The sequence below is a fragment of the Cupressus sempervirens genome, chromosome 11 (assembly GCF_028749045.1).
Source record: "Cupressus sempervirens isolate cs-2001-9-10 chromosome 11, ASM2874904v1, whole genome shotgun sequence".
NCBI lineage: Eukaryota > Viridiplantae > Streptophyta > Pinopsida > Cupressales > Cupressaceae > Cupressus > Cupressus sempervirens.
In genome coordinates, this window is record NC_143128.1 from 755,577,235 (window position 1) to 755,593,566 (window position 16,332).

General features: G+C 35.4%; 1 protein-coding gene across 8 annotated transcripts in view; it reads left to right on the forward strand.

Annotated features, from left to right (window-relative positions):
• PIP5K9 (phosphatidyl inositol monophosphate 5 kinase) overlaps positions 1-16,332 on the forward strand; it is a 217,899-nt gene that overhangs the window by 68,370 nt on the left and 133,197 nt on the right. Inside the window, exons 2-6 of one of the 8 annotated variants that reach the window (XM_089811487.1) lie at positions 161-234; positions 549-694; positions 842-890; positions 9,414-10,848; positions 11,739-11,906. In XM_089811487.1, the coding sequence (XP_089667613.1) occupies positions 9,563-10,848; positions 11,739-11,906 (1,454 nt within the window). In that variant the 5' untranslated portion in view covers positions 161-234; positions 549-694; positions 842-890; positions 9,414-9,562. Of the gene's footprint in view, positions 1-160; positions 235-548; positions 695-794; positions 891-9,413; positions 10,849-11,738; positions 11,907-16,332 lie in introns of those variants that run through there. The other 7 variants (XM_089811489.1, XM_089811483.1, XM_089811485.1 and 4 more) reach the window with 7 other exon arrangements.

The window sequence follows — 16,332 nt, forward strand, 5'->3', positions numbered from 1 at the left end:
TAATAATTTGTAAGTAGGTGATACAAAACTAATTTGAATACAACAGTAAACTATCTCCAATAGGACACATACGTTTATTACTGCAGCATAAAGAATATGAAATGGAATTTCTGCATTGATATTTCTGATCATGATGTATGTGTGTGATGTCCAAGTGCAGGTCTTACATAAGATCCGACAGTAGACGCAATGTGGAGATCTCAAACAACTCAAGACAATTTGTACATATAGGCAGTTATGATTAACTACATTGAAATAGTATTTGTATGCTAGAAATAATAATGTATAAGTAGGTGATACAAAACTAATTCGAATACAACAGAAAACTAATGACTTTTCTAAGGCAGTTATGATTAACTACATTGAAATAGTATATGTATGCTAGAAATAATAATGTGTAAGTAGGTGATACAAAACTAATTCGAATACAACAGAAAACTAACTGCAATACGATACACACATTTATTACTGCAGCATACAGAATATGAAATCGAATTTCTGCATTGATAGTTCTGATCATGATGTATGTGTGTGATCTCCAAGTGCAGGTCTTACATAAGATCTGACAGTAGACACATGGTGGAGATCTCAAACAACTCAAGACAATTTATAGGAATGTCATGGGGCAGGTGTGATGATTGGCCTCAGTTATTAAAGCATCAATCACACTCAACTCAAAAATCATTAACCATGGGTAAGTACATCAAAGTATCAAACTATAGGATGATTATAGCATTGGACATTACTGATCTGTTTGTCTTATTATGGTATCTTGTATATGAGTTGATAACCAGGACTTTCCCTACATTAAGTTTTCTGGTCTTTTCTTTGGCCAGACCAGATACAGCTGCTCCAATTTCTTGACGAAGCATGTTCTGTAATTGATACAGGTATGGTTTGGATATGAACCATATCCAGATATGATGCTGCTTTAGTTTTTAGTTGCATGAGATGTGTTGGTTACAAAACCTTAGTGGCAAGAATGATTTTTTAAAACAAATATAGGAAGATGATAATAAAGAGCTAAAGCCATCCTTAATTATAACCTTGGTTTCCTAAAAAACAATCAGACCTTGATTCTCTTGTTTCAATATAACTCCAAATAGATTAATGGTATCATGATGTTTTCAATATTTTATATGCGTTTCCGTTATATTGATATGTTAGGTAGTTTATGAGGAGGCATATTAGTTTTCTTGGATTGCTTCTAACCTTCAAAATTTGAAACCAACCGAAACTTTATGGTTCATGTTTGGTAGCTAGGAAATTATCCTGCGGCCAGTTATGAGATTGCTCTCTTATAGTGACTGTTCTCAGACTAACAAATGATTAATGCCTCTTTCTAGAGGTAATTGTTCTCCTAAACAAGAGCATTGTTATATTCTATTACATGAAGGCCCCTGTGGGCCAAAAAGTAAATTACTGTGCTCTTGAAAACCATTGAGAAAATAGATAAGGTAGAGGCATTAGATGCTCTCCACATGTATATTTGGCATAGTATGATTGAATGTGCTTGAACACTTGTAACTGGAGCTATTTGATTGCTATGTTACCAGGACACATTTCTAGCCCTAAGCCTGGAGTTTCGGAAACCGTCTCTGTTTCGGGGACTTGGGGACGACCGGAAACCATCCCCATTTCTGATAGCAGCAATAATTGCCCAGAAATAAATTGTTGTAGCTGATTACTGCTCAAACAAGATGGCTGCTACCTGTCTAGGAAGATTTGGCACAACAAATTCAGTTTTCCTCCAAAACTCACAAGAAAGGGCTCTAAAGTCTAATCTATGACAGATTGATTCTCTCATTTGATTTCATCCTATGTTTCAATTCTTAGACAATGATTCGATTTGATGCTATGTTCTATGCTGATTTGATGAATGAAATTGATAATTTTAAACTATGTTGCTATGATGAATGTGACAATGTTATGTAATTCTGAAATTCATGAATATATATATAGCCATCCCCTACCGTCCCCTATTTTAGCCAAAATAAAAACTCTCGAAAACCCGTTTCCTCGTCCCCCCATCCCCCTGTCGTGGAAACTCAGGGTAACATAGTTTGATTGGTTGCAGACATGTGGGCACCACCTCGATATGCTTATCTCATAGATTTGATCAATCCTCTGGTGATGAGAAAATATCTCTTGATACTCAACATTATTGAGCCTTCAATTGTGATGGTATATTCCTAAATTGCTTTATCTTCTCAAATTTTCTCCATCCTCATGAAAATTTTCTCATGGCAAAAATATTGAATATATTTGAAGTGATGAAGTTGTTAGAAAGTAAAGTCCACCAAGATAACTTGGGGGAGGGGGGGCGGGGGGGTTGAATCAGTTATGTAATCAAAACAACTCTCAACATCTTTATTAATTTTGAAACATATAAACAGTAGGTGCAACAACCTTAGAAAGATAATCATACACAATAATACTAGATTTGTTAATTAGGGAAACCCTTGACCAGATAGAAAACCTCGGTGGGGATGGGACCCACAAGATGATGTAGTAATATAGAAGTTCCTTGTGAAAGGATGGACCTCGTTAGGAGTCAATGAAATACAATTAGTACATATAAGTCCTTGTTAGGAGGCGTTGAATCCATGTTAGGAGATTCCAACCCTGTTAGGAGTTGAAAGGAAGACCGATGGACCCACTGTCCAAACAACTTCAGTACTATCCTCATTGAATGATACAAGTTTACAACAACAAGTATCCACCAGCAACATATTTTGCCAAATACAGCTCCTTGTAAGCTCATTGTGCCTCAACTGCACCAATCTCTACTTTGATCCAAAAGATATTCGCTTGTAAGCTCATACAATACATCAAATAGATATAACCACATATCACACTATCCACACTGGATACATATCTACAAGGAATGACCTTTCCTTTATACCAAGTCCTAAAATAAATTATTGAGTCGTCCTTGAGGCTTTCCCAATCTACAATAATAATATAGGACCAACTTAGGATATTTCAATACACGTTACATTACAATATTGTGTCTTTTTCACAATTACAAGTAATTTGTCGGCTCACAGTCTTCGTAACTTCACACTTGCTGATCATCTAATTATGCATGATTAACAAAAGTATTTTCAACATGTCTTCAACCTCTGTCTAAGCTCGGTCAACGAGATTCCATCTCTGTTAGGAGATAAAATCCAAACATTAGTACCCACTTTCTAGAAACACTATCTGAAAGCTGCCATCACTAAATTCTTCATAACTCTGTCTGGTCTTCATATTTTCGTATGCGCTCTTAACTACAGCATTTTGACATACTCTAGAGCATCATCCCACATGCACATAAGCTGATCTGCAATCCTTGAACCATGTGAACCCAAACTCTGTCTGCTGCTCTGCCAATCTTCACAGAATAACCAATATGTTGACATCAACATCTTCTCAAATCCTCTTCATCAATCAAATTTTCAAATCTTTTCTCTTTTGTTTCTCTGTTTAAGGCTTAGATTGTTCTTGTGGAGCTGTAATTTGTCCTCTCATTTTCTTCACTGTTTCTCCTTGTTCTTGTGTGATGGTATATTCCCAAATTGCTTTATTTTCTCAAATTTTCTCCATCATAAAAATTTTCTCATGGCCAGAATTTTGAATTCGCTTGAAGTGATGAAGTTTCATGCACTTGGATCCTTCAAAGTGAACTTGGATTTCTGGAGGAAATTCAAGTTAGTGATTATTTTCTTTCACTTGTAGATTTGCAAATTTGTTCTTTTCTCCTTGTTCTTTGCTTTCCTGAACTCCATCTTGTCCTTGCCTTGAATTTGCTTTTTAAATTTTGAGCATCATCTTTCCTGACTTGAGCACCTTCTTGCTTGAAGTTTTGGACTTGATGTTGCATCCATTTTGTTGGTGCAATGATTGAGGATTTGCATACCATCCATGTTTTGGTCTTCCAAATTGCCCATTGAGTGAATCTCAATTCAGCCATCCCTCCTTCATTGTAACCTTGCAAAAACAAAACAGAAATTGCATTAAGCTCACAAAATTATTAAGTATAAATGAAATGAATGAAATTGAAAGCTTACATGAAATGACATTGCATATAGATCAACTTTAAATCAACCTTTTCATCTACTTGATCAATAATCCTCAATTTTCTAAGTCTGATTTTTTATTTCTTTCCAGATTCATTTTTAACACATTTCATTTCTGATTTTTTTTAGCCCAGATTTTGTAACCCCCATATGTAATCCACTTTCAAAATCAGTGATTTATCCTCAAACTCGTCCTCCAATCCTTAAAATCATTAAGATAGCTGTCTTTTACAATTCCAAATTCTGATTAATGAAATCAGAGATTAATTTTAACCAATTTCTTGAAGTTTGCCCCTTTTGCAACCACAATAATTGCTGTCTTTTGTATGAGAAATTGGCATCCTTTAATGGTGAACTTGATATGCTCATGTAGAAGTGAAATGGTATGATGTAAAATGAAATCAACTCCCTCCTTTATATAGGTGCCTTAGGATGAAAAGGGATGTATTTTGATTGGTTTGTCCTGTCCCTGCATTTGACCATGAAATCATTTGTTCAAATAATCAAAATTCCCCTCAAAGGCCGACTTTCTCCATTTCCACAAAAGAAAATTAATTTGAAAATTATTCCAAGTCGCCCAGCCCTACATGAAATCAGATTTTCATATTTTTCATGTAAATTTCGTTCTCACAACCCACTTGAATCAGGCTTGTTTTGATGAGGAGTTCTGATTTATGGCTTGAAATGCTTATTTTCATGCAAGAAACAACACAGGACTGAAATTGGACCACAATTGGAGAGCAGAATTTTGTGTGCTGTCAAGACTAGGAATCCTGAGTGAGGTGTGGATTCCACCTTACTGTTGGGATTGCTCCTAATATGGATTTAGTTCACAATTTGTTTACTCAGCTTCTTCCATTCATATTTATGACTTCAAGTTTATTTTCAAGGGCCATTCTCACAGTTTTCATTTTCCTTTTCATCTTTCATCAATTGAATACTTGTTCAAAATCCAGCCTTCATCTACTTCTAGTCTCAAGATCTGATCATTCATCATAAATTCCTTAAGTTTGAAGATTGATTTTGTGTCTCTCTATATGGAGGAGATAAAAGTTCGATTTGCATTTTGAAAACACCTCAATTTATGATAAGAATTAGCAAGAAGTTGAAATTTGATTCAAAGCTAGGAGTGGGAAGTTGAGGCCTGTCGGGATTGGGAATCCTAAGAGGGTAGTGGATTCCACCATGCTGTTGGGATTAGAATCCTGACAGGTGCAGATTCCACCATCCTGTCAGGATTATTCACTTTGCATATAACCCCCAAAATCATAAATTCGTTGTCCCTTGCTTACATTTCGTATCATAGACTTCATTTTCCATGATTTTCCCTCATCATTAATCTGATTTTCATTGGATCTACTCTTTGTATTCTAACTACAATACTTAGAAGTTTGCTTCATTCTCCTTTTCAGCCATTTGTCTTGGTTTCTTTCATTGATTAATTCGTCATTGTACTTAATTGTACTTCATTGAAGACCAAATTTGGGTTCTAACCTTAAAAAACCTTCTAAATTATCAGTTCGGATTCGGTATGGATGCAAGTTCGAGATTTGGGTTCGAATTCGTCCAAATTTTTTTTGGGTCAGGTTTTGATTCGTTTTGGGTTTGTTCATACAAAAACATTTTTTTTAGAGATATGTGTGTGTATATATATGCAACAACAAATAATTCCATACACCACTATGCCAATAGTAAAGAAATATAGCAAAATACACCACCATATCTATATTTCAGTTCAATAGGATATTATTTGCATCATTTAGCCACACATACAACATGATACACTTGCTTGGTCACATGCATGGAACATATTTCCATATCAAGGGGACAGTTGGAGAATGAAAGGAATTGTCAAAGGATAAGTGTAGTTATCTGAATTTTTATTTTGTATTGGGTAGAGGACTTCTAACCAGGCTAGATCAAATGTTGAGATTCAAATTTTAAGCCCTGGATTCAAAGATATCATATATTTTTAAAAGAAATTCCTGGACTTATTTTGTTTGCTCTTTCCTGAACATTGTTTGGTGCTCCTGCTGGGTTTTTTCCCCACTGTTTTTATCTTCCTATCCCTTGGACCGTTTTTTGGTTTCTTGTTGGACATTAATATCATTATCTCATCTATAATCGTCAACTTGGATTTCACCTATTGTCAGTTTGGATTTCCTCTATAAGCAAGTTTTTATTTTCATTCACAAATGCATAAATGACATATAGACCATCCTTTTTGGCCTTTTTAGTGGTCACTTTTAGGATTAGGAGGATTGGATAGACCAAATTAGGTGAAAAAACACTTTTAAAAGTCTAAAAAATTGTTTTCAGACTAAATTCAGCCCAGGTTTGGCCTTTGGGCAGCAATTTTTTCAAAATTTGCTCCAAATTCTGCCTGGGTTCCTCTGACAAATTTGCTACAAATTTGCAGCTATGTTGGCAAATGTGGAGAGAATTTGACAAGGACCAAACTTTGTATAAAATCGATCTAGATTTTTGAAGGTTGTTGGAGAGAATTTGGTAACTTACCTTTTTTTAATACAACTTAAATTTTCTATTTGGACAACTTTTGTTTACCGCATAGGTTAATTAAGAATTGCACACAAATAATGAACACGAACACGAACACGAACAGCAGAACTCTTCTTATTAATCGCATATGTCAAGATATTACATTAGGTTCTGATATGATCTGATCTGATGATTACAATGCTTCCTGAAGGGGTTATAAATACTTTCCGAAGAACTTTCCTGAAGGAGTCCATCGGCCACATACAACATGTCGCTACATAACAAAAACCTTTCCGAAGGGACCCATCGGCTACATAACAAGAACCTTTCCGAAGGGACCCGTCGGCTGATACACAATTTTCTTTCCAAAGGGACCCGTCGGCTGATACACAGTTTCCTTCCCGAAGGAACCCGTCGGCTGATACACAATTTCTATCGATGACAACTTTAACTACCCTCCCCACCTTATCCTTAAACCTATGGAAAATAAAATTGTAGGTTAAGGCACTCTTGATTATATTTGGTCTGAAAAGGGGCATGACACAACATAGGAGAAAGCAAAAAAAGTTCACATTACAAAGGATCACAATAACTTTGTCATGTTGTGCTGTTCCATTACTTTTCCCCTAGGAAGCCTATGCATAGTTGAAGTAAAATCCTCTATCTATAGTTGTCCTTTTGCAATGTAATAACCCCAACCGATTATAACTTTGTGAAAGACCAAATTCTTTTATAATTCAGTTTTGACATTTCGTCAAACACTTTGCAAGCAAGCTCTGATACCACTGTAATAACCCCAACCGGTTATAATTTTGTGAAACACCAAATCCTTCTCAAATTCAATTGTTTGACACTTCGTCACTTTGCAAGCAAGCTCTGATACCAATGTAATATCCGTTGCCCAAACTAACTAATTTTAGCTCAAGGAATATTGTCAAACACTTGTATGCTGCCTTTTTCTTTTCTGATTTTTTTGTTTCAGATTGTTTGATATAGTTTGAATGATGCTAAGAAATTTACAATGTTCGCAAATGATATTACAATACCTCTTACAATGAATTGATATGCAAGTGCAGTTCCTTTTGGTATTTGCAATGCATATACATGAAAACTAGATATGGAATACATACCTACAGCCAATTGACATTTTGACAAACAATTGGCATACAATTATTATGTTGATCATATATGCTATTAGATGAACATTTTGTCAAACAAATGGTATGCAACATATATCTCCTTATTTGAATTCATTCTCATGTACAATGTTGCTATGAATTTGCCAAGACAAATGGGCTTACAATAATGATTACAACAATGCCAAATCTGATACTGAGTTATCACTTACAACAACAAAATTATATGCCTAAGATTACAATGCAAACTACTAATAGTTGCAAGAGGAACCTGATAATAGTGATGCCCATGTATGGAGATGAAAGTTGCAATCAGAATCAAGCATAAATATTGTAGCGCGGGTACTGTAGCGCAACACTGTAGTAGCCAACAATAAATGTATTCTCCAATTTAAGCACAAATAGAACTCCGGAATGAAGCTCTCCTGAATGCCAAATTCAGTGGATATTTCACCAACTCAAATAGTCGCAACACTAAAGAATTGATGCTCTCCAATGGCTAACTAAAATAAAAAACCCTTAGTTTCTTCTCCCAAGTTTATATCAAATGCAATTGACAGAAATCGGATGCCTAACAATGAGGCTTTCACCTCTATTTATTTTTTTCCCTCACCCTTCTAGAAGGAAATAAAATATTATTTAATTGCACTCTCTAGAAGCTTCTCCCTTTCCAAGGCAATAATTAGTTGTACTTCTAGAAAATGCTCTCTCTAGAAGCTTCCCCTTTTCCAATACAATAATTGGTTGTGCTTCTAGAAATTTAAATTAATTAAATATAAAGTCACCTTTTAATTTTAATTTATTTAATGACTTTATAAGAAATTAATTTAATCAATTTCTTCTTATTTCTCCACTTAGCCTTTGGAGAATGTAAAGGCTAAGAACTCCACTGAGATGCTAAAAAGATGGGGAACATTACATGCAAGTACCTCGCTAAGCTTTGAATTCTTTTAACTTCCTAGAATGGAACTGCATATCTGATTGTTATTTTCTTTTTCTATGGTTTAGCAGGCAAAAGCTGGGACGTTCTTTTTTGCATCTGTATTAGATATAGTTTTATAGAACATTGTTGATGTTTATTACTGTCCACTTAATTGACAGGGAATTTGACCAATATTAGTAACAGAACCAAGCTTCAGTTAGGGAGTTGGAAACTTCCTTTTTTCTTTTTTCTTTTTCTTGTCTCTAGTTTTGCTGAGCTGGCATCTGCTTTGGTAAATACTAGAAAAAGGTTATCATGAAGGTATTTTTTAAATTTTTAGGTCACTGCCAAGTGAGACACCAATTTGGTTTATAAGATCATCATTATTGAAGCATTCTACAAGGGGAGTGGTATTGTGCTAGGGAAGGACTATCTTAACATGAAAAGACAATAGCATTTATGATTACCATTAATTTAAGAAGGGTTGTGGAAAGTTATGATGTAGTATTAAAATACATTAAATGCCTGCTTGCGCTTGGGATAGCTTATGTTTTCAGGCATATTTTACTAGTAAATTTCTAAATTTTATATATTCTAAGATACATACCAAAATGAACAGCTACTTATGCATTTCCACATCCTGTTTTTTAATAAGTCGACTAAATGAAGTAGTTCTTTTATGTTCTTATCTATTATATTGGGACTAAATATTTGGTAGAATCATGATAGTACATATTTTCTGACCTTTTACTTTTTATTCTGATGTATTTACTACTATATTTTTTGAATCAGGATCAGGTAGGTGTAGGAGATGAAAAGTTGTATATTGAGAGCCAATTGTTTCCTATTCAAGCTATTGACACTTGCCAAAATTTGTTTTGGCATTGTTAATCCTGGGTAGATTTATATATTTAAAAACGGCACCTTCTGGAGTGTTCTGCATGTCTGGTCCTGTGGCACATGTCGATGATGTGGAAAAAACAGCACAGCACTCAGCTGAAGAAAGACATTTGTCCTTAGAATCACATTCCTGTAGTGGAAGGGAACAGGATTCTACTGTTACAGATGGAGAAGATTCTAGAAATTCAAAGGATACAGGATGCTACAGAATAGGAGAAAAGCATTTTCCAAATGGTGATTTTTACACGGGTTCATTTCGAGGGAACCTTCCAGATGGTCCAGGAAAGTATTTATGGTCAGATGGGTGCATGTATGAAGGACAATGGGTAAGAGGGAAAAAAACTGGAAGGGGAAAGATTTCATGGCCCTCTGGAGCTACTTATGAAGGGGACTTTTTGGGTGAGTACATGCATGGTGTTGGAACATTTACTGGAATTGACGGAACAACCTATAAAGGTGACTGGAGTTTGAATGTCAAACATGGACTGGGGAAGAAAAGATATCCAAATGGGGATTGTTACGAAGGTTCATGGAATCAAGGAATGCCAGAGGGGCCTGGGAGGTATATTTGGGAAAATGGAAATGTTTACTTGGGGGATTGGAAGGGAGGAAAAATGTGTGGCAAAGGTGTTTTGACTTGGGCAAATGGAGATTCATTTGATGGATACTGGTTGGATGGAGTGGTACATGGGTTTGGAATTTACACTTGGGCAGATGGGGGTTGCTATATGGGTACATGGAGCAGAGGTTTAAAGGATGGAAAAGGGTCATTTTATCCAGTTGGCAGCAAACTTCCACTTCTACATGGAGTATGGCGCAATTCTGTTGGCAAAGGAGGCCAAGAAGCAAACACAGCACATCAGCCTGTAAATCATGGCTCTTCAAGGTTAGGCCATGCTTCCTCACTGGACTTGGGGCAGTTTAAGATGCGCAGGTTTCGAAGAGCAAATCGTGGCTCCTCGGATAGACTTCTTACAGACGAAGTGACAAAAAGTTCAGATCATGCACGTAACAGAAATGTATCTCTGCAACGACGCTGGAGTCTTGAAGGTGCTCTTGAAGATGTCATTGGACAAGATGGTGCATGGGCAGCTGGAGAACCTATTTTAGAGTTTGATGAAAATGAAAAAGATGATATACCAGTGCTGGAAAGAGAGTACGTGCAAGGTGTTCTGATCAATGAATTGGTTAAGGATAATATGTTTGCCACACCATCAAAAAGCACAAGGCGGCGACAGAAGCGACAAGATGTGAAAAAACCAGGTGAAACAATAATTAAAGGCCATAGAAGTTATGATTTAATGCTCAACCTGCAGCTGGGTATAAGGTAAATTCATTTTCTTTCACATATTATTATTAAAGCTGCTTTTATTTGGTTGATTATTACTTTTTATATTTTTTGCAATAGTTTGTGAATGTAAGTCCATGGAACTAGGATACAAATGGAATTGCCTGCAATGGACATGGGTTTCAATTTGATTTGCATATAGATCCAGGCCAGAAACCTTTTTAATGACTGTTAAGATGAAAAAACTGAATAGTCATCAATTAGTAAGGGATTACTGGATTGATTATTTTTCTGACACAAGGGTGTAGGTCTCTTTAAGCCTTTGACTTACATATAGGCCGTCCCTTTACTTGAGTCAACAGATTAGCTTCATAGCATGTGGAGCAATAATAGAAAAGTAACACAAAGCAGCTATTGCAAAATCTTTGCCAATGTTAATGATTAGAAATCAGAATTAGAATTACAGACTCTGTTCAAGTCTTCTGTGGGTAGTGTGCTGTTGAATCAATGTTTTCATAGTCTATACATCTTCATTTGGGGTTTCACATGGTTCTTGAAGCAACAGCATGCATGCGAAATCAGTACAAAATCTACTTGTTATTTGTTACGTGCCCTATGATTTTATGAGTCTTCGTAAGAATTTCAATGTTGTATGGTTGGAGCTTGTTGATTCAGTGATGTTTTTTTAAAACTTTAATCAGAAAACAAAAGATTCTAGGTGTAGCAATTTGTTTAGATGTGCTCTTGGGTTGTTATCTTTAGGATCAGTAAGACCAAGAAATTTGTAGTTTGATTCCATTTTATATGCTATGCACTGAATAGCTAGCATTAGGAAAGGTGAAATATCTGTTTTTTGTTAACCCTTGGCAGGCATCATTAAATTTTTGTGACATCAATAACTGCTTTTCATTGGCTTCTGATGGTTACAGGTACACTGTGGGTAAAATAACACCAATACCAAGGCGAGAGGTTCGATCATCAGATTTTGGTCCTCGGGCAAGGATTTGGATGAAGTTTCCTAAAGAGGGTTCTCAGTTGACACCCCCTCACCAATCAGTGGACTTCAAGTGGAAAGACTACTGTCCAATGGTCTTTAGGTTTGTGCTGGCTCTCTCTGTCTTTTTCTTTTTCTTTTTGTATGTGTTATGTTTTGACATTGATTTAAGTACCATTTGCTTATGCTTCTGACTTCATGTACACTTTTCTTTGCATGAATGTTGTCCGTAAATGCTAATCAAAATTATAGTGCACATATTTTATTAGACACAGAAGTGACAGAGTTCAAAGTCAATGTCAGTGCCTTAGATGGGTATAGCTAATTAATATACAAATATATGATGTTGAAATATATATGCATAGAATCAAAGATTTCAAGTTTTGAATTTCATTTCTCAGTATAAATTTTACAGCATACCTAAGTTTACAAAGCATACAAATTTAAGGGTTATTGTATCCCACAACCTTGCAACTTTGAACCCAAGTTTTGGGAGTCGACACTGGGGTGCTGCATATATCAATGGATTTTTTCCTTAATTTTCAGTACATTGGCCTCTCTCTCTCTCTCTCTCTCTCTCTCTCTCTCTCTCTCTCTATGGCCCATCCTTCAGTTTTGGGGTTCTTCCACAGTTGTTTAGAATACTTAGCGGTGTTTGGCCAGAGGGGACGGGGGTTCTGTTGGATCCCTCCTCTTTGTTTTTTGTTTTTGTGGTTCTTGATCTCTTTCTTTGGCTCCTGTTTGGTATTCCTGCTGCGCTGGCCCCTTTTTGTATATTAGTAAAACAAGAAATGCTTTATTTACATTTATAGAATAATCATAAATATAGATGTATAATATAAATTAGAAACACATGTTATATTCTTATAAATAGATAAAATGAGATGCACTGTAAATGACCCTGCAGTCAAACCTACTTAAAATATCCAGATTTAAAATAAAAAGCGACACTAGACTGAAAAAATAAGATGGGGAGGTGGACAAGGACTCCACACCCTTTTACACATACCCCATACCTAAAACAACTACACTAACAACTAAAATCCAGAAACAAATTTATTTTTCCATTTTCTAAATTGTGAGGAAGGCAAGGAAAGAGAACACTTGTTGGGAGAAGACCTGTTGAAGACTCTATAGCTGTCCGGGTGCTGTCCTTTTGCTTTTCTTTTGCTGTCTTTTACTGAATAGCTGTACTTTGTCCTCCTGTTTCAGTGGTTGTTTAATTGTTCTCTGAGGCTTTTTATTTTCTGAACTTTTATGTTTGTACTTCTCTGATACTGTGTTAAAGGTTTTGGGTCCTTTAAAACCTGTTACGTAATCAAAACACTTGTTGGGAGAACAATAGTGAATGAAAGGCAAAAACACTGTCAAATATTTTAGTTATTTGTGGTAAGTTTAGGACCAATTGTTTGTTTGCATTTGTTATTTTGCATTTTCTTTATAAGTTTCTGCAATATTCCTTTCTGAAATAGTATTTAATAATAAATACTGATAATAAAATTAATATAAAAATAATAAATGAATAGTCCAATATCATATAATATACTTACAAATTAATTAAGTTTAATGAAAGGTCAAGTGGCATACAATGAAGAGTTGTGATTGCCTCAACCTAAGATAAAAATGGAGAAGAGTTCTTTTCAAAGGTGAGATAGGGAGGAGGAAAGAAAGAAGGGAGTAAAAGGAATTATTTAATTAAGGAAGCATTAATGTAAAATGAAAGGAATGGGAAGAAGATAAGGAAGTGACTCTTTCAAAGGGGCAGCAATGATGAAGGGTTGTTACCCTTTCGAAGAGTGCGAATTGTGAAAGGATATGCCTATTATGAAGAGGTGTGACTTTCCTTCACATTGGAGGAAATAAATGGGAGATTTCATTTGAGGACATCCAAGGGAGATCAGTTTGAGGAATAATATATTATTTTGAAAGGCAACAATGAAAAGTGGTGATTCAATCCTTATGAAAGGTGGTGACCCCTCCAATAAATTACAAAGGAGGATTCATTCCAAACATTGAAGGGGACTTATCAATCATCAATCACCCATACCCTCAAGGCATCAATCAATTAAGACTCAACTATTGAGTAATAACGCCCATCCAAGAGGGAAGCAACCAACATCCAAAGAGAGAGTCAACAGACTTGATATTTACAAGGTGCACGAGTAAGATTTTGGGCAATTCCAAAAAGCAGACATTACAGTTTCAAACACTTAGGGAGGAGATTTTGTTTGTTTTATGTTTGTACTTGTATTGTAAAGTTTCTGAAGGAAAACAAAAAGTTACACTAGTTGTAGTTAATTTGAAGAGATTTTAATTCAACGAAGAGGCATAGAGGAAGTTACACAAGAGTTTACTTTCAGCTTTGTCTGTAAGAGGGCAAGCAGTAAAAGACTGAAAAAATAACCTTAGCCAAGAAGATTGAGGTGATTAGGTTGTACATGGAGGATAAAGCAAGGGAAGTCCAATAGAGACAATGTAGCCTAGTATGTCATTGACTACCCAAACGATAGATGTTGAGTGTCAAAGTGGGGAGGGGTCTACCAAGGGAAAGAGAAAACCTTCTAGTTCTGTAGGAATGTCTAGTATGCAATTTCAAGAAGTGACTGAGTCATCTATTGCCAAAGTTTCTTTGTCCACTTAGTAACGATACAATGCCTTCGTTATGTTTTATTAATATGGTTGTATCCAAATATGTATTTTTTGTTTGTTAGCTTTCAGGTAGTTTAGGAGTTGGTGGATGGTTGTGTTTTGTCTAGCAACCATTGGCCTCTATAAGTAAATTTTGCATGGTTAGGGAAATGAGTCTGATCCTTAATCATCTTTTGTTTGATTTTTTAGTATATTCATGTGTGAATATAGATATATCTTACTATATTTTTTGATTATTTCAATTATTTGTTTCATGAGAAAGAAGATAAAACATCTGGTATAGTTGCCTTAAAAGAATTTGGTTCAATATAAGATATTTATGCTCTTAGATCCCAATGAAGGCAGAAAGAAACCACAACATGGTAAGGACTATCAAGAGATCTTTAAGATCGATAGAGTAAATATAACAAAGATAAGATAAATTTATTAATGTCCAACAAGAGACCACCAAAAGGGTCTAAGAGACTGAAAGTGTACAACCAAGGAGAGAGAAGGCAACAAGAGCACCAAACGGTGACCGGGTAAGAGAAAATCGAGAGCAAACAAGAAAAGAAACAAAATCAAGCAAGAAAAGAAGAAGATTCCAAAAGGTAGCCGAAGAGGCTTTGATAGTACAAATCTAAAGCCAAAGTCCGTCTTTAAGTACAAGTAGAGATTAGAGTGACAAAGTTGTTAAAAGAAAAATACTAAACATTCAACTCATTGCGGATAACTAAATAGAGGAAGATTGAGTGCAAGTAGCAAGACAACTTCCATTATTGCATGTAGTGTGGATCAATCTTGTTGACCAAGTTTGTCATGAAGAAGAATCAATAGACTCCATAGATAGAGAAAGAGAAACGTACTAGAGCAACTTTTGAAGCATAAAAGAGTTTCCCTTTGAAGAATAAGAATTGACTCGAAATCCCAAGGCTAGGATTGTTTAGAAGAGGAGATAGAGAACCAAAAAGGCAAAGCCGTAAAAACAAGTGTGCAGAACATTGCAGCTATAGAAAGAGTAGAAGCTCGTGACATGGCTAAGAGTGTGAGAGGAGCACTAAAATGCCCATATCAAAACTCTCTAATGAGTCTGTTCCAGGCACTAGGTTTGCATAAGAACAAAACCATGATGACTCCAATATCAAGCCTTGGTATGGAAATGGAAAGGCAAAAGCTGCCCACTTTTATAGGCAATGGGTTAGAAATTTAGAGGATTTTGTAAGTCACTATATGAGTTGTGAGACGATTTGGACATAAATGGTCAATATTATATAGCCTATTGTCTACGATCGTTTTCAACCATCCTAAGCTGTACAGCCATCAACTCGTATATATTAATTGAATGAATCCCCTAAAATATGTGGGATAGATTAATTAAGGCATTTGAAGAAGAATTCAAGCTGCTTGGAAACAAAAATGTTATCATGGCAGAAATATAAAATAGAAAACAAAGTAAGCATGAAATTGTAAGAGCTTATAATTGTAGGTTGAAACAGTTGCTAGTAAAATTAGGGAAGGAACCTATTGATGGTCTGACAAAAATATGGTTTAGCAAAGGCTTTGTTACTTCGTTAAGGAAAAAAAAAGTGATATTGCCCTCATTTGGTGTGAAGTCAATAACAGAGCAATGAATGCAATAAGTGAAGACAAACCATCCTCTAAAGCTAAAGGAAAAATAGATGAAGATAATAGTTTGGTTGGGAGTAGTGAGAGTGAATAAAAAACGATGCAAATGTCAAGGAAAGATTTGCTTGAGATGATGACAGAATTGTAAGTGGAGAAAGAAACCAAAGAACTCTTGAGCATTGATTGAAAAAGTTAAGCTCACATTAAAACTAATTGTTTCAAGAAATTGTTTCGTTATATTTTTAAAGTTTTGGGTCATTCGGTAAAGGAGTACT